The 24,398-nt window shown below is 33.6% G+C and overlaps 1 protein-coding gene across 1 annotated transcript in view; it reads right to left on the reverse strand.

Moving 5' to 3' along the window:
• The window catches only part of Stpg2 (sperm tail PG-rich repeat containing 2), a 460,291-nt gene extending 438,896 nt beyond the window's left edge, over positions 1–21,395 (reverse strand). The window contains exons 1-4 of the mRNA XM_048813857.1: positions 21,287–21,395; positions 11,792–11,904; positions 10,324–10,467; positions 5,678–5,842 (exon numbers count right to left, since the gene is read on the reverse strand). Of these exons, the coding sequence (XP_048669814.1) occupies positions 5,678–5,842; positions 10,324–10,467; positions 11,792–11,904; positions 21,287–21,395 (531 nt within the window). The remainder of the gene's footprint in view (positions 1–5,677; positions 5,843–10,323; positions 10,468–11,791; positions 11,905–21,286) is intronic.
• Positions 21,396–24,398: the final 3,003 nt, after the last annotated feature.

Genomic DNA, 24,398 nt, shown 5'->3' on the forward strand with positions numbered 1-24,398 from the left:
TAAAAAGGATGAATCCTTATTTCTTTTAGAAATATTTCCAGCATTGTACATGGTCTCAGTGTGCTTAGATTATTATCTACAGATTTCTTCTACTGCATTATAACATAAAGAACAGAGAGGTATTTTCCCCTCCTTACTATGGACATTTAGTTTTAACACCATGAGTGATGGATGATTTAGTCCTATAAATCACTATATCAAAGTAAGATATTGTTGTTGTTATTATTATTGTAAGTAGGGATTCTAATTAATACATGATTCTGAAGCTTAACCCCTTCCCTGTCAGATCCTTGAAAGACTATGGCTATGAATAAAAACTTGAATAATTCAAAGAACTATCCCACCAAACTCTGTAAGACATTTATACATACACACACACACACACACACACACACATACACACACACACACAAACCACACAGTTTTGGGAATCCTAATAATAACCATGATGAATGAAATAAGATAGATGAACATCCAAAGGGTCTAGGGTTGGAGACGCAAATGCTGTAACACATAGCTGAATGGCACACAAAAGTGGCAGAGCCTGACATATTTAGCACAGAAGCAGATACTAGTAGACATATACTAACACAAACCAGGGCATCCATTGGAGCAGCTGAAAAGCAGCTTGTTGCTATAAGGTCAGTGCTGCGTTCAGACTATTACATTCAATAGAACTTGAAGACACAGTACCTCACCACACAACCCTTTCTTTTTGCTAAAACTACACAGGATGTTTTGATGATAGAAAGAAAATTTTTGCCATTTATATTGTACTTTATTTTTACTTAGAAATAAAGCAGAATTTCATTAATTGTTCTACATACCTAATATATTTACTGTAGTCTACAGATTTGTCAAAAAAGTCAGTATTTTAAAAGAGCATTGTGTTAAGTCACCTTTTCTATCTTTTTTTTTTAGCCTAAAACATCAAGTTAAGCCTATTTTCCCCCAGTGCTAAGGATCAAATCAAAGGCTTTCTTCATGCTAAGCAAGTACTCTAACACTGAACTATACCCCCAGGCCCATGGAAACCTTTTATAGTAACTATTTTACCACAGCAATTCAGGACCTTGAGGAGAATTGTGTCAGAGAAGCTTTTTTCAGTTGAATTTACATTATTGAGATTTTATGGGTCAGCAATTGAACAATTATAAAATTAATAGAGTCAAAGGAAAGAACACATATGTACGCATATATGTATATGTGCATAAATGCATATATAAAAACTCAAGACTTTAGCAAAATCCTTTCTTTGTATACAATAAAATTAATCTCATTTAAACCATGTGAGATGATGACTACTTAACTCACTAACCTCTATAGTACTCAAGTAAATGAAATTTAATTTAAAAACCTCTTAAAAATATAGACAAAACTGCAAAACAAATTGATACACTCAATTCTAAATCACACCCTCTATTACGTCAAGAAGTGTTGACGGTGCTCACTTCAAGGTCACTGTCAACTTGGAAAGTCATTAGCAAATAAAATATGACTTAATTGAAGCAAACTCAGCATGGAGCTGCATTATTTTAAATGAACGCTATAATAAAATTTGAAGAAGAATTACTAACTGCCATTCTCATTGACAATTAAATGAATGAAGAAGGGACTTTGTAACTTTTACCCCCAATCCTTTCATAATTATATATGAAAGTAGGATTTGTGAAAAATTAGAAGTCCCAAAGAGCATCAATTTAAACACTAATGGACTGCTTTTCAGTTAGGCCATGCACAGGTAGCTCACAGCATGCTATCATTACTAAATGTCAGTATCATAATTCTAACTGCCAACCTTGCTTGTGAAATCCACCCCTGAAAAAATTTACATCTAACAGTTTCCTGGGTTTTTCTGAAAAATGATAAAAACTAAATTTTATCACTTAAAATATTATACAAAACAATGTATCTTTACAAATTAAATTTTGCTAAAGTTTTTGTAAAACACTTGATTCTATATTTAAGATTTATCAGATTCCTTCAGTAGATGTGACTCACCAGTTAAAGAAGAACCACAATAAATACTCATCTTTTAGATTATTTTCTTTATTTTCTACTAATAATTTACATCTGGAAACTGAGCCCACATATAGTATTATCTCAAAATGCACATAAAGGGCTCCACAGAATTATCAGAAATGTGAATAAGATTTAACATTACTAAGGTATTACTTATGCAGCAGTCTGTGAAAACCTGTTATTCTACAGAAGAAAATAAAGCTGTTAGCCACTAAGCTCCGACACCCACCCTCTTATTTCTCTCTCAAGTTCAAGATGGGGATTTCACAAAACATCAAAGTTCAATTCCAATTAAACTTTACTGAATCTTCCTGAATATTAAAAACTGTCTTTAATTTGTATGTTAATCTATGTTTTATGTGTTTTTTAAAATTAAATTTGGATTTTTATTCTAGGAAGTATAAGCTAGATTGACACAAAATTACTGAAACAGGTTATCTAATAAATTGGCCCTATTAATATTAATGTTATATAATAAATTTTCTTCTTCTTTCTGTCTGAATAATTCGTCCAGAAAGAAATCTAGTTTATATATCAAAGTAATGCTTAGTCATATGGGGAAAAAGTTTTATATATCTAAGGAAGCTTGGAGGCATTATTTAGGCCTTCTAATTAATGATACATTATTCCAAATCAAAGAAATCATTTATATAGAAAATATAATTTTAGAGCAAGAACTATATTTTGATATTTAAGTTAAGAGGAATCATGGAATAGTCCGAGAAGCTTTGTAATGTTTTGAATAACCAATAAAAAAAAAAGAGGAATCAGGGAATTAAGTAATTAAGTTAAAGCCAAATATTTATGGCTATTGTGAAAACTAAATACTAATTTGAGTATATCAGACTACAGTTTTTCTCAAGAATATTTCTGATAAGGCAATTAAGCAAAAAGAGGCTAAATAATTTGACAATGAGACATTAACTATTAGGTAATGGACTCAAGAAACAAACATAGGCAGCCTGGCTCCATTACACTGCTGCTCATAACTTGTCTTTCACCTTGTAGAGAATATCCTGATATCAGGACCACTGCACTTTTATTGAGTTCACTGTAATTTTTACAAAAATGATCTCTGTTGTTCTCTTAGGCATATCTTAATCAAACATCTAAGATACTTGCCACTGTCTATTGATGAGAACTAATAATTAGTTATTATTAACAGGTGATAGGCTTGTCAAGGCCTGAAAGAACAGGTCTGGCATAAAAGGGGAATGTGAAATATTCTTGAGACTAAAGTCTCATTACCAGAAAGGAGTAGGAACTCTCAGGAGGAAGAAAAAAATTATTATACAATTTATAAGGTCCCTTACTCTATTTTACCAGAAGTAACCAGTTTCTTCAAAAGTTTCATAGTGTAGAAAGTTCACTAGGTCTTAAAATATTCGCCTACTACTTATATTTGAACAAAAAATATATCATTTCTAATTTTTTACATAATAGGAATCAAAGCATTACAAAAGTTAAATAATTTCGTCTTATGTATTTATCTTACCATTCTTTAATTCTTTACTAGCTAATAACTTTTCATTTCAGCCTACACTTTTTAGTATTTCTTGTAAATAAAAAAACTCTTTCCATTTCCACTTATTTGGGAATGTCTTAGTTTTCATTAATTTTCATAGAATAGTTTTAGTTATAATAAAATTCATGATTGACAGTATTTTCCCTCACTTTGTTTTTTTTCCTTTTTTTATTTATTATTAGTTGTTCAAAACATTACAAAGCTCTTGACATATCATATTTCATACATTTGATTCAAGCAGATAATGAACTCCCATTTTTACCCCGTATACATATTGCAGATTCACATCGGTTCCACATCCACTTTTTTACATACTGCCATACTAGTGTCTGTTGTATTCTGCTGCCCTTCCTATCCTCTACTATCCCCCCTCCCCTCCCCTCCCATCTTCTCTCTCTACCCCATCTACTGTAATTCATTTCTCTCTCTTGTTATATCATCCCACATGTTGTAGTCTGGATATGAGGTATCCCCAAAAGCTCCTGTGTTAATGCAAGAATGTTCAGCACAAATGATTAGATTATGAGAGCTATAACCTAATCAGTGGATTAAACCATTTGTTTGGTTAAACACTTGAAAGGACTACTTTACTGTGTGGTAACTGCATGCAGGTGGGGCCTGCCTGAAGGAGTTGGGTCAATGAGGATCAATAATCCCTTGAGGATTATTTCTTATCCCCAGCTCCTCCTTTTCTCTGCTTCCTGGCTACCATGGGGTGAGTAGTTTTCCTCCAGCATTTCCCTTCTGCCAGGATGTTCTGCACCACCTCAAGCCCAGCGTAATGGAGATGGCTGACCATGGATTGAACCTCTGAAACAGAGAACTCAAAATAAAATTTTTCACCTCTAAGTTGTTCTTTGTCAAGTATTTTATTCACAGTCACAAAAAGATAACACACTACAGCCATCAGTAGCTCCCAATGTTAATCACTAATCACATCTCTTTGTATTTATCCTAGTAGGAGTTTGTTGAGTTTCTTGTATGAGTAGATTAATGTTTTTCATCATATTGGAAATGCTTTCAAGCATTATTTTTTCAATATTCTTTATTCCCTTTCCTCTCTTTCTCCTCTCCTTAGAATTCCCATTATGCCTATGTTGATATGTTCGACATCAACCACAGGTCTCTAAAACTATGTATATTCTTCTTCATCCTATTTTCTGTCTGTTCATCAAATTCCATAATATCAACTTACTTGTCTTCAAGTTGATTGATTATTTCCTCTACTAGTTCAAATCTGCTGTTGGATTCTTGTATCAAATTTTTCATTTCCATTATGATCTTTTCAATTCTAAAATTTCTACTTGTTTTCTTTCTCTATAATGTCAATCTCTTCTTTAATGATACTATTTGGTATATACTGTTTTTTACACTTTCATTTAGTTCTTTAGACATAGTTTCTTTTAGTTCTTTGAACATATTTTAAATAGTTGATTTAAACACTTGGTTTAGTAAGTCCAACGTCCTGGCCTCCTCAATAACAGTTTCTCTTACGGTATATAAGCCATATTTTAAATCTCAGTGTTTCATAAATTTTTGTTGAAAACAGTCCTGTTTTATAATATAATGTGCCAACTATGAAAATCAGAAATCCATCCTTCCTCAGAATTTGTTGTTTGTTTTAATGTTTTGCCTGTACTCCTTCTCTAAATTCTGTATTCTCTGCCATGTGTACCCATTGATGTCATTTTTTGTTGCATCATCTGTTTTTCATATATTACATAAATTATAATAAAAGTATTTTAAGAAAAAAGCTGTTAACAATTTGAAGGATATCATACCCCAAAACTTATCTGTTTATTTTTATGTGGTGCTGAGGATCGAACCCAGTGCCTTACACATGCTAGGCAAGCACTCTGCCACAGTGAGATTATGTTAGTCTCTTTGTTAGTAAAATACAGCCATGTGACTGAGCTTTAGCCTTGCTTACAGAAACCTCTCACTCGTAATCCTTCATACACTTCTGCTAGCTGAATGTAGATTCCCATATGCATGATAAAAAGAAATTCAACTGTATGAAGCCACTGAAATTTGAAGTCTATTTCTACTGCAATTAGTGTTACATGAATTGAAACATATACAATTATAAACTAATTTCCAAACTTTCATTCTGAAATGCATTATACTTACAAATTGAGGTTTGTAGTATGCTGGCCCAAGTGTGGGGTCACTAGCACGTGGAAAACGTTTTATAATACTTCCATCCTCATCAATATTATAACCATATGACTGTCCACAAGAAGGAATTGAAGGAACATCAATACTTTTGTTAATTGTAGGTGCTCTTGAAATTTTCTTTAAGGAAAACATTTTATGATTTTTCATTCCAAGGCAAGCACAAAGGGAATAAAAAAAATATTAAATTTCTAAAAAGGAAACTATTAAATATTAACCTAATAAATAAATAAAGCCAAAAATGTTTGCTTAATAAAAGTAACTTAAAGGAGTGAATTCAAGTCTCCATTATAAACAATGAGAATATATACTATTATTATTGAAGCTATCATAAGAGGATTCTCTCTCATTTGCAACTTGCTTAGTAAAGCAAAAATTATTAATTCAAAAAGAAAAAAAATGCCACACAAACACTATTATAGTACCTACCATAGAAAAACAAACTTTTTATTTTTCAATAATATTTCCTGACTTCATTCCTTGAAACTCCTGATTTATCTCCATATTACTGTTGTTTTGTATAAATACACTAATTATGAAGGCTACATAGCAGGAAAATGTCTACAATATAATATTGCATGGAAATAGAAACAAAAAAAAAGTGATTTTAATGATACTTTGACATTAATTACCAAGTTGTACTTTCAAATGGTGTTTTGGGCATGTCAAGGCTTTCCAAAATACAGCCCTTATCTCCTTCCTCATCCCATCCTCCTGCTGCTTTCCCTTAAATCCTGTACTACAAATATTCCAAAGAACTCTGTACTGTTCTGAACATATCATGCTACTAAACACCTCAATATCTTCATTCATGTGGATTTATCAATCTTAATGTTTTTAACTACTTAGTGAATCACGCTTTTTTCTTTTTCCTTTTTTTTTACTGGTTCTTTTTAGTTATATATGACAGTAGAATCCATTTGATAAAATTATAAATGCACGCAATATATCTTATTCTAATTAGGGCCCTATTCCTGTAGATGCACACAATGGTAAGATTGATTGTGGTATATTCATATATGTACATAGGAAAATTATGTCAGATTCTTTTCATTGAATATTTTATTCCTAAACCCCCTCTCTTCCATTCATTCCCCTTGGTCTAATCTAATGAACTTCTATTCTTCCCCTTTGGTTTAGTTGCACTATCAGAGAAAATATTTGCTATTTATTTATTTATTTGTTTGTTTGTTTTGGATTAGCTTATTTCACTTAGCACAGTAGTTTCCAAATATCCTTCCATTTACCAAAAAAATGTCATAAAATTTCCTTCTTTTATTTATTTATTTATTTTAACACCAGGGATTGAACTCAGGAACACTTAACCACTGAGCCACATCCCCAGCCATTTTTACATTTTATTTAAAGAGGGTCTTGGTAAGTTGCTTAGGGACTAAGTTGCTGAGGCTGGCTTTAAACTCGCAATCCTCCTGCCTCAGTGTCCTAAGCCACTGAGATTAAAAGAGTGCACCACTGCACGAGCTCATTCTTCTTTATGAAATAGTAATATTCATTGTGTATATATACCACAATTTCTTTATCCATTCATCTGTTGATGGGCATCTAGGTTGGTTCCATATATTACCTACTGTGAACTGTGCTGCTATAAACACTGATATGGCTCTGTCACTGTAGTATGCACATTTTAACTCCTTTGGATATACACCAAGTAATGGGATAACTGGGTGAAATGGTGGTTTCATTCCTAGATTTTGGTTTTTGGTTTTTTTTTTTGAGAAATCTCCATATTGTTTTCCAGAGTTGCACCAATTTGCAGCCCCACCAGCAATTTTCCCTACATCCTCACCAACATATATTATAACTTGTATTCTTGATAATTGCCATTCTGGTTGGAGTGAGATGAAATCTCAGTGTAGTTTTAATTTACATTTCTCTAACTGCTAGAGATGTTTAACTTTTTTATACATTTGTTGACCATTCATATGTCTTCTTTTGAGAAGTGTCTGTTTAGTTCCTTTGCTCATTTATTGTTTTATTTATTTTTGGTGTTAAGTTTTTTGAGTTCTTTATATATCCTGGATATTAATGCTCTATCTGTGGTGCAAGCAGCAAAGATTTTCCCCCATTCTGTAGGCTCTCTCTTCCTGCTCTTGTATCCTTTGCTAGAAAGAAGCTTTTTAGTTTGATGCCATTCCAATTACTGATTTTTTTTTTTATTTTACTTCTCATGCTTTAGGAATCCAATTAAGGAAGTCAGTTCCTAAGCCAACATATTGGAGTGTTGGGTCTATATAATCTGTAGGTGCAGGGTTTCTGATCTAATACCAAAGTCTTTGATCCACTTTGAGTTTTGTGCAGAGTAAGAAATAGGGATTAAATTTCATTCTACTACATATGGAATCTCAGTTTTCCCAGCACCATTTATTGAAGAGGCTATCTTTTATCCAGTGTATTTTTTTGGCACTTTTGTCTAGTATGAGATAACTGTATTTTTGTGGCTGTTCTATTGCATTGGTCTTCATGCCTGTTTTGGTGCAAATACTATAGCTCTGTAGCATAACTTAAGGTCTAGTATTGTGATGCCTCTTGCTTCATTTTTTGCCTATTTTGGGCCTCTTATTTTTTCCAAATAAATTTTATGACTGCTTTTTCTATTTCTATAAAGAATGTCATTGGAATTTTAATAGGAATTGCATTAAATCTGTATAACACTTTTGTTAGTATGGCCATTTTGACAATATTAACTCAGCCTATCCAAGAACATGGGAGATCTTTCCTTCTTCTAAGGTCTTCTTCAATTTGTTTCTTTAGTGGCCTGTAGTTTTCATTGTAGTGGTCTTTTACCTCGTTTGTTAAATCGATTCCCAGATTCCCAAGTTTTGTTTTGTTTTGTTGAGGCTATTGTGAATGGGATAGTTTTCCTAATTTCTCTTTCATCTGATTCATCATTGGTATATAGGAATGCAATGATTTATGGGTGTTAATTTTGTATCCTAATTTGCTGAATTCATTTATGAGTTCTACAAATTTTATAGTGAAGTTTGTTGTTTTTGGTCTTCTAAATATAGGATCATGTCATTAGCAAACAGATAGTTTGAGCTCTTCTTTTCCTATTTGTATCCCTTTAATTTCTTTCATTTTAATTGCTTTGGCTAGAGTTTCAAGGACTATGTTGAATAGAAGTGGTGAAAGTGGGTATCCCTGTCTTACTCCAGTTTTTAGACAGAATGCTTTCAATTTTTTTCCTTTTAAATGATGTTGGCCTTTGGTTTGTCATATGTAACTTTTACAATATTGAGGTATGTTCTTACCATCCCTAGTTTTTCTTGTGTATTAAACATAAATGGATGCTATATTTTATCAAATGCTTTTTCTGCATCTATTGGGATAACCATGTAATTTTTGTCTTCAAATCTATTTGTGTGGTGAATTACATTTATTGATTTCCATATGTTGAACCAAACTTGCATTCCTGTGATAAAACCCACTTGATCATGGTGCATTATCTTTTTAATGTGTTTTGGTATGTGGTTTGCTAATATTTTATTAAGAATTTTTATATCTATGTTTATCAAGAATATTGGTCTAAAGTTTTCTTTGCTTGATGTATCTTTGTCTGGTGTTGGTACCAGGGTAATACTAGCTTCATAGAATGAGTTTGGAATGGTTCCCTCCTTTTCTATTTCATGGAATAATTTGAAGAAGAATGGTATTAGTAGTGTTAGTTCTTCTCTATAGGTCTGGTAGAACTTGGCTGAGAATTCATCTGATCCTGGGCTTTTCTTTGTTGGAAGGCTTTTGATGGCATCTTCAATTTAATTACTGAAAATTCATCTGTTTAAATTTTCTACATCATCCTGGTTCAATTTGGGCAGGTCTTATGTCCATTAGTGAATCATTCTTTAAAGTCAGTTTCAATTCTTTTCCTATTCCCTCCCTTCTCTAAATTCCTATGACATTTACTGACATGATCATTCATTTAGCCTTGAATTAGAAGCTACCCATCTAAACCTGAAGGTTTTTTAATTCAGAAATGATGTTCTTAATTTCTCTGTATTATTAACAGTACTTTGAACACAGTCTCCTTTATATACAGGTAAATACTTTCTATATAAATACTCTATATATAGTTAAACAGATGGTATTTAATATTACCTTACTAATTCAACAAAGACATTGGAAGTGATTACAGATTTATCAAGAGCAAAAATGAAGTCAGATGATAAAACTCTTAAAAACTGAACTTTATAAACATCATTGAACATTAAATTATAAACTATAATATGGATATGAGCAAATTTACTAATTTTTATAATGTCTTTTTTGTTTTTGTTACAGGGGATTTGACTCAGAGGCACTCGACCACTGAGCCACATCCCCAGCCGTATTTTATATTTTACAGACAGGGTCTCACTGAGTTTCTTAGTGCCTTGATTTTGCTGAGGCTATCTTTGAACTCAGGATCCTCCTGTCTCAGCCTCCTAAGCTACTGGGATACAAGCGTGAATTACTGCACCTGGTTATAGTATGTCATTTTAAGTGTACTTAACATCACTTAAACCTTTTCTATTTCATTTTAAATAAAAGAAATGTCATTAGAAGCATAATATAAAACAGCAACATACTGATTGAAGACTCACTTTAGTTTCTAGTCCTTTTCTGTTCAGGATCTTTAACGTTCTAGGATAAGACTGATCATAGCTTGCAGGTCCCGGACTGTCTGAAATAAACTTCTTAAAACGTTTCTCTCGGTTTTGTAGACTACGGCCTCCTTTTATATTATACTAATTTGGAAAGAAAATTATTTATTGAATAATTAAAAGAAATGTTTTACAATTAATTTCTATTTGACAAGTATTAAATATTATAAACAAACAGCTTTAAACACAACCTGAAAAAAAGGGGAGAGCCTAGGGATATAGGTCAGAGGTAGAGTGCTTACCTAGCATGTGCAAGGCCCTGAGTTCAATCCCTAGTAGCACCAAAAAAAAAAAAAAAACCCCAAAAAGTTAAGACTTTTGATTAAAAACACAGTTCTAATAAAAGAGGACAATGAGTTGTCAAGTTTTAACTTTGAACTCAAACTAAAATATACTGTACTTAGAGCACTCTAAGACAATACAAGAAAATGCAGTTTAAAAACAGAAATCAAAGAGGAATTTCCAAAGTTGTGAAGAAGGAATAGAATATATGCTTTCCAGGCTATTGGAAACGTTTTTCTGAAATGAGCTTTTTAAATGTTGGCATTCATATTGCAGTGAAAAGGCAAACCTTTCAAGTTTGCTTAGGATCAGTTATTTTCATAAATAACATATTGATAATTTTCAGCAAGATTTATGTCACTTATTGGCAAAGTTTTATTTTATGCTTACATTAGTTTTAAACATTGTTTAATGCATAGAACACTCTGGAGGAATCTTACATAGCTCATTATGGAACATATGTGCATTCTCCAGAATTAGAAAATTATCAACTAATAGCCAGCTAATTCAAATAAAATTTCAAAAGGGTAAAAGTTGATATTCATGATTATGAGGATACTGGAGTTATAGCCACCACTTATGAACATGAATGGAGACCCTTGAAGATATTCTGATCATATACTCAAGACTGTAAAAAACAGAAGACAGATGAGACAATGGCATGACTATAGCTTTAGAATATGGCACTAAAACTAACCTCTTCACTCTACTGCCATCCCTCTTCTACGTGACTTGACCAAAAATTGATTTTTGTATCGTACTCCAAAGCTAAAGTCATTGCCATTGTCTCATCTGTCTCTTGTTTCTGTACAATCTCAAGAGCCTGACCAGGATATTGTCAAGGAACCATAATCCACTCAAGACTCTTAATCTCCTAATCTCATGGACCACATAGCATGTAATCATGTTTTGTGTCTTATAGAAGACATGGAACAATGAATACTACCCAATCAGGCAATCAACATCAAATGCATTTATTTTATTTTATTTTATTTTAATCATAAAATATAGATTGAAAAGAAAAATAAGATTATTATAAGGATAAAATATGTCAATGATATTTTAGACTACCAGAGGAAAAAATCATGAGCCTTTATTAAACAAGACAATAACAATATAAATGTACCTGAGCTTCTGAAACATTATAGTGCCCTGGACCTGGAACAGCTTTTTCAGTGTCAGAAGCAATAGTAAAAGTACTTTCTCTGGTACTTGAAGAAAGAAATGGTGCACAGCCACCTATTAAAAAAAAAATTGCATCACTGGCCGATTCAATAGGATTCCAAAGATTTTGGAGAAAAAAAAACAGAAGCATATAATCATTTAGTACTCTTAACATTAAGACTATATTTTTAGAATTAATGGGTACCACAGAAGTTATTATTATAATATCAGATTTTATTAATATATTAAAATAAGAACCTAAAGGAGTGGACTTACTGAACAATAGAAAAAATGCCTAAAGAAAATAAAATACAAAAGACTTTTGTCTTCTAATCATATTTGTTTGGCATGAAAGTGGTATTTATATTTAACTGATAAAACATTTTTACCCTCAGAAGACCATTGCTTTACTATTTGAAATAGAATATATTATTTATATAAAATAGCATATATAAACATATATACAGCATATATAAACTTATATATTCATAAACATATATAAACAGCCTATACAAAGAGAATTTCAAGTAGATGTACAGCAGAATTTCAACACATGCACTGATATTGTCTCCTTGCCTTAGCACCTAGTTGGTACTCAGTAAATAATTCTTGATTCCTGGACTTTAAACAAAGATTTACAAACCCAAGATGCAAACTTCATTGGAACAAAGAATCATAAAATCAGACAAATTTGTGTAGTCTACTGAAAAACTAATTTATAAAAAATTTATAAACTATATAGAGAACTAATATCACTTAATTAATACATACATTGAAACAGATGGGAAAGAATAGAACAGCTATATTTAACAGTGAGCACTCATAACTTGAACACTAAATCTGGTACCCTAAAGAAAAATGTGTGCTACATTAAAAATTTATCATGATAATTAGTTATATAAAATCTTACTAATCTCAATTAATAGTAGATGATACCTTATTTTAAACATTTTTGAGGCCCACATGTATTGAGATGCAAATGAATCAAGAATTATTTGTTTATTTTAGGGGATTTTGTTTGCTTTTTTCATTTTTAATTTTAATTTGTTATATATGACAGCAGAATGCATTACAATTCATATTACACATATACAGCACAATTTTTCATATCTCCAGTTGTACACAAACTAGAGTCACACCATTCATACATGTACTTAGGGTAATGATGTCCATCTCATTCCACTGTCTTTCCTACCTCCATGAACCCCCCTCCCATTTTCCCCTTTGCCCTATCTAGAGTTCATCTAATGCTCCCATGCACCTCCACCACCACATTATGAATCAGCAGCCTTAAATCAGAGAAAACATTTGGCATTTGGTTTTTTGGGATGGGCTAATTTCACTTAGCATTATATTCTCCATCTCTATCCATTTACCTGCAAATGCTATTATTTTAGTCTCTTTTAAAGTTGAGTAATATTCCATGTGTATATATACACCACATTTTCTTTATCCATTCATCTATTGAAGGGCATGTAGGTTCGTTCCACAGTTTAGCTATTGTGAATTGTGCTACTATAAACATTGATGTGGCTATGTCCCTGTAGTATGCTCTTTAAAGCCCTTTGAATATAGACCGAGGAGTAGGATAGCTAGGTCAAATGGTGGTTTCATTCCCTGTTTTCCAAGGATTCTCCATACTGCTTCCCATATTGGCTACACCATTTTTAATCTCACCAGCACTGTATGAGTGTGCCTTTTTTCCCCACATTCTCACCAACACTTATTGTTGTTTGTATTCTTAATAGCTGCCATTCTGACTGGAGATGAAATCTTAGAGTAGTTTTGATTTGCATTTCTCTAATTGCTAGAGATGTTGAACATTTTTTCATATATTTTATTGATTAATTGTATAACTTCTTCTAAGAAGAGTTCAGTTTCTTAACCCATTTATTGATTGGGTTGTTTGGTTTTTTGGTGTTAAGAATTTTGAGTTCTTTATATATCCTAGAGATTAGTGCTCTGACATGCATGTGGTAAAAATTTGTTCCCAAATTGTAGGGTCTGTATTCACCTCACTGATTGTTTCTTTTGCTAAGAAACTTTTTAGTTTGAATCCATCCCATTTATTGATTCTTGATATTAATTCTGGCACTATAGGAGTATTATTAAGGAAGTAGGAGCCTATTCCAACATGATGTAGATTTGGCCCTACTTTTTCTTCTAGTAGATGCAGAGTCTCCGGTTTAATTGCTAGGTCCTTGATCCACTTTGAGTTGAGTTTTGTGCATGGTGAGAGATAGGGTTTAATTTCATTTTGTTGTGTATGGATTTTCAGTTTTCCCAGCACCACTTGTTGAAGAGGCTATCTTTTCTCCAATGCATGTTTTTGGTGCCTTTGTCTAATATAAGATAACTGTAATGATGTAGGTTATTCTCTGTGTCCTCTGTTCTGTACCATTGGTCTACCAGTCTATTTTGGTGCCAATACCATGCTGTTTTTGTTACTATTGCTCTATAGTATAGTTTAAGATCTGAAATAGTGATGCTACCTGCTTCACTCTTCCTACTAAGAATTGCTTTAGCTATTCTGGGTCTCTTATTTTCCCAAATGAATTTCATTTCATGACTGCTTTTTCTATTTCTATGAGGAATGTCTTTGGGATTTTGATTGGCATTAAATCTACATAGTACTTTTGGTAGTATGGTCATTTTGACAATATTAGTTCTGCCTATCTAAGAACAATGGAGATCTTTCCATCTTCTGAGGTCTTCTTTAATTTCTTTCTTTAGCATTCTGTAGTTTTCATTGTAGAGGTCTTTCACCTCTTTCATTGATTTTTTTTTTTGAGGCTATTGTAAATGGGGTAGTTTGTTTTCCTCATTTCCCTTTCAGAGGATTTGTCACTGGTATACGGAAATGCTTTTGATTTATTGGTGTTGATTTTGTATTCTGCTAATTTGCTTAATTCATTTACCAGTTCTAGAAGTTTTCTGGTGGAATTTTTTGGGTCTTCTAGGTATAGAATCATACTATTGGCATAAAAGATCATATTGTTACAGTATAAAAGATGAAAGAAAAATACAGATGTCTTCTTTTTATCTTTTTTATGTTTTAATTAGTGTAATACAGCTATACATAATAGTGGAAATCATTTTGACATATTTATAAATGCATCTAACATAATTTGCTCCATTTTAATTCCTACTACTTCCCCTAAATCCTCACTTCCTCCTTTTCACTAGTCCCCTTCCTCTACTCTACAGACATCATTCCTTTAAAAAAAAATAATAATTTCTTGCAAGCATTAAAAAAATATTAAAATAACTTAAAACAAAGATAAGCATCACAAAACATATTCCCAGAAACTTAAAAAGAAGGGAATTCTTTGTCCACATTGAGGTGATTAGGAAAGTTTCATGAACGATGATAGTGGGTGTTGCCTGGGTCAGTGGTACACGCCTGTAAACCCAGATATTGAGGAGACTGAGGCAGGAAGATCACAAACTAGTATCCAGCCTAAGCAACTCAGTTAGACACTGTCTCAAAACAAAATAAAAATAAAATAAAACAAAATAAAAAGGGCTGGGGATATACCACAATGATAGAGAGGTTGCTTAGTCTGCACAAGGTCTGGGTTTAATCCTCAGTATTGAAGGGAAGAGGGGAAAAAAATTCAAGTGTTAATTTAAGGCCAAATGTGTAGCTCAGTAGTACAGCATGTACTAAGGGTATGTAAGGCCTTTAGTTTCAAATCTCAGCACAAGCACACAAGCACACACACATGTACACAAAACCCTCTGGGTGTTGACTGTCCCAAAGCAGCAGAAAAGGAAGAAAATGAAAGAAAGAATAAGAGAGTGGAGGCAAAAAGATACTTAAGTAACAAAGACCACAAGAACAAAAATTATTTAAAGTAAGCCAAGGTTCATTTTGAAAAGGCCACCAATTTCTGGTAGAGCTGAGAACCCCAGCATACTAGTGGAACATTCCAAATCAGGGTAAATAATCAGAGGTCGAGATAGAGATTTCATTCCAATATGCACACATAAATACACACTTATGTACCCACAAACCAAAACATATTATATAAAGTGAATCATACAAACTATCAGCGTCCAAAAAAATATGACCCATACACAAGAAAAGTTAATAAAATAGATTAAAAATTGAAGGTGGAATTAGAAGACAAAAAAGTTTCTATTATAAATACGCTTCATATATTCAACAAGGCAGAGGAAAGAGAAACATGATGAAAAGATATAAAAAGGACTCATCACACTTCTGGAGTGAAACATACACTGGAGATTAACAAAAAATTTTAGGTAGGTTAGCAACATGTTTTTCTCAGCCCTTTAATCACTTTGAATATAAATATTTGAAACTAAAATAATCTGAATTTCACATATGCATATTATTACATATACATTATAGTGTATGTAAAAGTAAATGTACAATCACAATAGTCCAAAGGATGAGATGGAGAAAAGGGAAGTGTATTGTTGAAAAGCTCATGTGCTGTGTGCAAAGCAGTGAAACATTATTTGAAGATGGAATAAGAAACATATATTGTAAACCCTAGGCAACTACTTAAATATAAAGCAAAGTGGACTAATGGGGGAAAAGGCACCTCAAAAATATCTCTAAAAATATGTTTGTGCTGTGTGCACATAAACTGAATGAAATTTTTTCTACAAATAAAACTTGGTTACTATATGTCCATTGATCATTAATTCAATTATGGATGTTTCCTTCCTTTGATTGAAATGGGTGAATTGAAATATATTATCCACTTTAAAACAAATAAAGAAAGAAAAAGGTAGCAAATAAGCCAATAATGGAGTAAGAAGAGAACCACTTGTTTAAAAACTCAATTAATACAACAAAGGTAGAAAAAGAACAAATGAAATAAATAAGAAAACAAATAGCAAAAGAGTTAATGTAAACCCAGTGATATTGATAATGAAATTAAAGGTAAAAGTTCTAAACACTTAAATTGAGAGGCAGAGATTATCACATAGGATAACCAAGACCTAATATTATCTGCTAGATAATGTTAATTAAGAAACCCTTTCAAAACATAAAGACACAGAGTTTCTTAAAATATAAAAGGATGAAAGCCAGGTGTGGTGGCACACACCTGTGATCTCAGCTATTCAAGAGGCTAAAGCAGAAGAATATCAAATTCAAGGCCAGCCTGTCTAAGCAAGCTCTCATCTCAAAATAAAATTTAGACATGGGGAGTAGGATGTAGCTTGGTGGTAGAGCACTTACCTAGCATGTACAAGGCCCTATGCTCAATAACCAGTACTTCAAAAATAAAATTAAAATTAAATAATAAAATGATGGGAAAGATGCATCATGCATCCAACACTCAATGAAAGCTAGAGTGACTATATTAAAACTCAACAAAGCAGATTTTAGAACAAGGAGTATCAGGAAAAAGAAAAATGATTCATAATAATAAAAGGGTTTAATAATTCGTAAAGAAAAGCAAGGAAGTAATACTATAAAAATCAAGATAGTGCTTACCTGAAGTGCTTATCTGTGGAATAGTGCTTACCTGCAGGTAAAAGGATTATGACTAAAAAGGAAAGTTTGACAATGTTCCATTTCTTGAATTGACCTTTCACCAAAAAAAGTCTATATTTATATCTTGTGCAAATTTCTATACAAACATTATTACACCTCACAAAGGTGTATTTTTAAGGTCATACATTCATTATTGTAGTATAAGATAAACAAATATGAAAACTAAGAAAGCTAAATTCAAGGCTAGTTCTGAGGCAGTTGTCATCAGAACATGGCAGAGCACCTAACTGAATCTACCCAATAATTGTAAAAATAATGGGAAAGTACTAAAATTCATTTAAAAATGTTAAAAGCAAGCACACAACCTCATGTATCCAATATATTATGTCAATGACAAAATAAATATACTCTATATACATAAGTGGGAAACAAAGAATCAATAAAGCCAACATTCATAACACCCTCATTCAAGTATTACAAAATTAATTACATAGACTTCTGTCAATTAACTGAAAGTACATATGAAATACTGAGCACAAGTAAAAATAAAAGAATATTGAAATGTTTACAATGATAATAATAGGAATTAGCCAGGTGAAGAAGACAGAGTATACTGAGAATATGTATTAACAGGTACAAAAACAGAAACATGAGCATGCATGAACTTATGAAAATTGCAAAGTTGGAACTTCTGAAATGTAATTCAAGTATAGGAGGAATTGTGGATGCCTGGAAATATAAGGTTAAGTGGGAGACAAAGTTAGGAATAAGAACATGAAGAACATTATTTATCATATTAAAGAATTTATATTTTTAAACTTGGTGTTTCAAAAGTTGTTTTCTTTTTAACAAATAAATAAGTATATCATAGAAAGATCACTCTAGCCACAGCAAGAAGATGGACTGGAGACTGAAATAAAAGAAAATACATATTTTATTGGTTTGGTTCAAAATAAAATAATGAGGACTTGAACTAAGAGTCAGTTAAATGGAAAGAGGGAACCAATTTCAGAAAGACTGTGAAAATAGAATGGATAGGTCTTAATGATCAACAGGAATGATTAGGCAGAGGAGGCTGGAATGGTTCCAAAGCTTGAAGTGTACAACAGATGAATAGATAGGGAACTTTTGTAAAGGGGCCACTATTGGTGGGGAAAATAATGAGTTCAAACACTTGGAATTTCAGGTGCCAGAGACCATCCAGATTGATATGTCCAAAAAAGTAACTAACAATGCTAAAGGCCTTAATATCAAAAGAAAGCTCATCTTGGAGATCTAAATCTCAATTTTCACCTGAATGATCAGAATCATTCAGCAGTTGAGTTTCTAGAAGCAGTTGAGTTTCTAGATATGAGAAAAGCAACAAGCAAAAGATGGAATGCGCAGTATATAAATATTTTAAAGGTATTTAGAAAAAATAAAATCTTTAAAGAAGACTGTGAAGGATTGGTACAAGAGCGGGAAAAATGATTTCCTGATTCACTATTTAACCATGTGTTAGATACTTTTCCAAAACAATAAGGGAAGCTACACAATGCAACAAAGGATTGATGTTTGACTTACATTTACCTAGCCAACAGCATAGCTCATATGTCAACTTATCCTTATGAGTGTCTTGGAGCTTCTATTAAACTCTTTGAAATCAGGGTTAGTACTCTGAACACTTTTAGATTCTCCAAGTAGTAGGCATTTAGTTTATTGTGGGCCTGTTGGCTCCTTTCACATGATTTTTATATTTTCTAGGCTAGTCACCAGTAGTTTTGCCTATAGTCAGTTACACTTCTTAACTTCAGATTATGTTTAAAATTAAGAGTGTGGTATTCTGTAAATATGGGAATCCATGTGGCCACCTTCCCTACCGAATTCAGGGAATTTGTCTGTATTTTTCATGCCAGCAGTGCTAAATGTTGTAGTTTAGTTGACAGAGCTATTTCCAAGTGATTGATGGAAGCAGTACTCAATCTTCAGTCAGGTGATTTCATTTGCCTGATAATAATATCTTTTTATGGGAATTATTCTGACCTCTTTTAGTATATTCTTTCAAAAACTATTCTGGGACATGATCTTAAAATTAAGATGTATGGGATAGTTAAAAGAGTGCATGACTTGAAATAAAAAAAAAATCTCAATTTGAATCTTACCAGCTGTAACTTTGAATAAGATGATAATTTTCTATACTTAATCTTACTTATTAATACAAAGGACAAATCCTTCCCAGAAATGTGAAGGAAAAAAGTGAACAGTAGTAACTTATCTTGGGCAGTTGCAGCAATATAGAATGGCTCACCTCAGTCTTGCAATAAGAGCCAACTCCAGAAATTAAGGAAGAAATAAAGTGAGACTTCATTACCACACTGGAGGCAAAGGACTTTGATAATGTTGTGGAGAAAACTGTTAGAAAAACAGACTATATTTTTCTCCTAGATGTGGATGATAAAACTGGGAATTCTGAGTCAAAAAAGAAACTATGCTCAGATACCACCCAGGTTGAAGGTACTCCATCTTCTAAAATGACTGTGCTAGCCAATGGTGACCATAAAATAAAAGGGAATAACAGAGAGGTCTCCACTGAATGCTGAAGATGTTTGGCAAGTCGCTGCAGGTCAAGGTAGACAAACAGGAAGCCATGTATAGAGATGCTACTAAGTTACGAGCAATCCATTTGGGGGCACAGCAAGACCTTGTCTGGGAAGGTGCCCACTGGAGTGTCCACTAAAACTTGTTGGGGTGAGCATTGTTGGGTGTTCTTCGCATAAGAGCAACTTGGAAGCAAGAAAATAGAAAGCACACTGGAACCAGGAGGAAAAGACCCTTCCTCCAGGAACTTCTACTAAGTGGAACCTCCACTAAGTGGAACCTCCTACAACTGGCAAAGGAGAAATGTTTACAGGGTCCAGCATCATTATTACAAGCAAAGTAGTGAACCACAGATTTAAAGCCAAGGGACAGTAAGTTAATTATTGGCACAGTAAAAAAAAAAAAAAAAATGTGGGGCAGGGAGATCAAGAGAAATGATGCTGTTAAAGATACCTGGGAAGAAGTGTTTCTAGGAAGAAAATGGTCAATTGTATCAATTAGGATCACAAAGTATCATAGCTGTGAGCATTTGGGGCAGTTATTAGTCACCAGTAGGTTGTTGGGGAGCAAATGTTTCTAATACTTCAACTGCATTAAAATATATGCATAACAAACTTCCAAAATACTGAAATTGGGTACTAAAAAGCAGAAAATTTCAAGATTTAAAATATCGACAGCTGACAAGTTTTACTGCACCCAAAGAAACCTAAACCAACCCAAAGCTGATCAACTCATGTTAACAGAAAAAATGATTCTGACATCTGTTAAAGAATACAGATGTAGTGAATTTTTAGGGGAAAATGTGGGTCAACCAAGGAAAAAATTATTTGGATGGTATTAGGCTCCCCAAAATCATCAGAATAGAAAAAGTAGAAAGTAAGTTGGAAATATTTGTTAAAAGTTTGGCCTAAGTCACTAACTGCAAACAAGTAGCTATTTAAATTATCCAGCCCCACTCCACCTCTCAAGAATGTAACTTCTTTACAGAATGCAGGAAAAGACCCTCTTGTGAAACGTGTTTCTAGAGAGGATGGTCAGATAATTTTAAAAAAAAATTGATAGGACTATCTTTAAGTGATACTGTGAAATAAGAATATAAAAGTTACATCTTTGTAAATAAATATCTGATTAATTGAAGGGAAAGTGTGTAAGGCACACAGGACTACAAAAAATGAAAGACAGACTGAGAGAGACAGAGACACAGAGACAGAGTACACAGGATTTGGATTATATGGTCAACAGAGACAGAAAACCAATCTTCTAGATGTAGCATTTTCCCTAGTTACTTTAAGTTTTCTTTCATTTATTAAGTGGCATCATTTCACTTTATTTAACTCCCAAGCACACAGAAGCCGAGCAGGCTGTTAGATGTTTGACGCCGGAAAACTGGCCTTTCCTATATCTTACCTGTTGCCTGCCGCTTCAAGGTAAGTACCTGGTAGGATCCAGGACCCACATGCTCCTCAGTGCTGCCACCTTCAGCCAATCTGAGCAGACGGGGAGCCCGGTCATACATAACGAGGGTGGACAGGACCGTGGAAGGTGAAAACAAGTTGGCTAAAGGTGTGCGGAGCAAATGGAGGCAAGCACTAATCGGAGGCCCGCGGAAAAATCACTCAAACCTAGAAGCTAGCAAAGGAACTATCTCCAGACCCGCTTATTGGTGTCAGATTTCCCCAAAGTGGATTTCTAGCCCCATGGTCAAGTTGAAGGGAGAGCAACCACAGATTAGACTTCCCACACCATCATGTTAACCAGCTAAGAACTCAAGACACTCCTTCGAGGAGGAACAACTCCTGAGTTTAAACTCTCTACAGGGAGCTTCCGGACTTGGCCTCGCCCACTTCTCTCTGCCCCGGAAGTTTGGGGGCCGACTCTGTGGCGCTACTTTCCCTCGGAGCATGCGCACTGAATGTCCCCTCACGCCCTCCCTCCACCTTCTGCTTCTTTGAGGATGTGGAAATGTAGCTTTGGAGCTTTTCTCGCAACCGTTAGTGCTGTATGTCCCGGGGTTCTCGGTGTACAGAAAAACCCTGGAAAACACATTAGAAAGGAGTTGAGGGCTAGCTTGGCCCTCATCTGTTTCTCCTATAAGTCAGGTTGGCTGAGAAGAGATTCAGCAAAAATTATGATAGAGAAAAGAGTAGCGTAGAGCAGAGTCTGGGTTCCCCAAGCTTGCCCTCCACTCTTACCATAGCTAACTCGCATCCACCGAGAAAGATCACCTATGATCTTGACCCTTAGGTAATCCAAACTGCTAAGAGAAACCCATCGGTGGTCGATCGGGGAAGTGAGGTGACAAGAAATCAGGAACCAGAAAAAAAGTTCACCAACTGAACCAAGGCAAGTGCAAGTGACTGAAAGTTGTTTCTACTGTCAAATGCCAGGCAACAGCAACATTGATTTATCTCTGTTTATAAAAGAAAGCGAAGCCATGAGAAAAATCCCAATCCACCTGCACTAAACTGATGAATCACCCAACCATAAGCAAAACTAATCTGGTTTCTGCAAAGGGCTTAAGAAGTTAATGTCAGAATCCAGTTCTGTCTCAAACAGTTTGCCCGTCAAAAAAAAAAAAAAAAAAAAAAAAATCTTATCTAGATTCTAAACATCCTTAAAGATTTAGACAAATCCTACCTTGACCATGCCTTGCCACCCAAAGAGCTATAGTATTTGAATTTGTCCCTACTAAAAATTTTAATGCATTTATACTCAGTGATACCTAATTCACTTCTCAATTCTGTGCACTATTTACTTTGGCTTAATTGTGCCACAATTATATAGAATATTCTTCATATATTAGAATATATATAAGGCTATGTGCTTCTAAATGATGTGTCTCTTAATCCCTTTTTTTCCTAATCAGTAGCTACCTGAGTAATTTATTTACTCATTTTAAAATGCTTGTTGGTGTATTCCATAAGTTCAATACCCTGCTAAGTTATAGGGTCACAAAGATATAGGAAAGTCCTTGTATGTGGAAAAACCCATGAAATAATCCTAAAGACCAGGTAACAAGCGAGGTATATAAAATAGTAAGAGATCCAGTATTGCAGTATTTTAGAAACCTCTTCCTATTAAAGAATAGGTAATGATCAGTAATCCTTTGTGACTGACTTTGGTTCTTCTTTCATTCTTACAGAAACCCTCATAGTTCTCTGCATGTTATTTTAAACTTATTTTCCCAAGCTGCCCCAGATTCCCACTGAGAAAATCTAGTATTTACAATGATATATGAGGAAAAATGTCACAGAGGTTAAAGGAGAAAAATCCATATGCTTCAGAGGATGATCCACTGGTGCTTGTTTTAATACTATCAGACATTCCTTAGGACCTCATTTACCCTTGATGACTCAAACCAGACTGTTAACTCAGAGAGCAAATGCATGTCAAGACAATTGCTATAAACACTGGTGCAGACTCATACCCTTCTCTGGCTGCTCAGCAACCTAGACTACTCTTCCCTTTGATATATTTAGGTTTAAAAATTTGAAATGGTAGTTGTAATGCTTTATCTGCTTTCTGTCTAATTTGGTTTTTTGGGCCATTGAGTCTAAACTAACTTAGACAAAGGAAGTTCTTTATAGAATCTCTCCTAGCTCATTCATAGACGTCTAAAAGGAAATTGTGTCTGACGTGCCAACTGGAAATACAGTGGTTCTTTACATCTTACTGCCATGCCTCCTGGGTCAATGTTCTTTCCTCAAGGACTTCACAGGAATGCGTAACTTATCAATGGCAGAACTTCAGTGATTTTGGATTCCCAAGGCAAATTCTATCTGAATATCACACCACTGAAGTATTATACCACCTGCAGACACATCTAATTTGTAATACTTGATCAATCAGAGTCTCTTAAGAATATAGAATTCTAAGAATTTTAACAAAAAGTCTTTTAAAAAATTTGAAAGCCAGGCATGGTGGCACATGCCTATAATCTGAGTGACTTGGGAGGCCAAAGCAGAGGATTACAAGTTCAAAGCCAGCCTCCACATTTTAGCAATTTAGCAAGACCTGGTTTCAATCCCCAGTCTATCTATCGATATATATATCGATAGATAGATTGGTAGATATAAAATATGTATATATAATAAATATTTTTATATATTTAGTATGAAATACATATATATTTTATAGTATGAAAACAACCACTTACTTATTACTGTGGTTGCTCTTCTTCATATTTCCCAGCTGTTATTTATTTCTTATGGCTCAGCAACCAGAATGATACACACGTTTCAGGTTTGGCAAATATTTTTAAATGAGAAAAGTAAATAATTTCTTTTTTTTTTTTAATTTTTTATTGTGGGTTGTTCAAAACATTACAAATTTCTTGACATATCATATTCGACACTTTGATTCAAGTGGGTTATGAACTCCCACCTTCACCCCATACACAGATTGCAGAATCACATCAGTTACACATCCATTGATTTACATATTGCCATACTAGTGTCTGTTGTGCTCCGCTGCCTTTCCCAACCTCCACCCTCCCCCCTCCCCACCTCTCCCCTCCCCT

The sequence above is a fragment of the Marmota marmota genome, unplaced genomic scaffold (genome assembly GCF_001458135.2).
Source record: "Marmota marmota marmota unplaced genomic scaffold, marMar, whole genome shotgun sequence".
Classification (NCBI taxonomy): domain Eukaryota; kingdom Metazoa; phylum Chordata; class Mammalia; order Rodentia; family Sciuridae; genus Marmota; species Marmota marmota.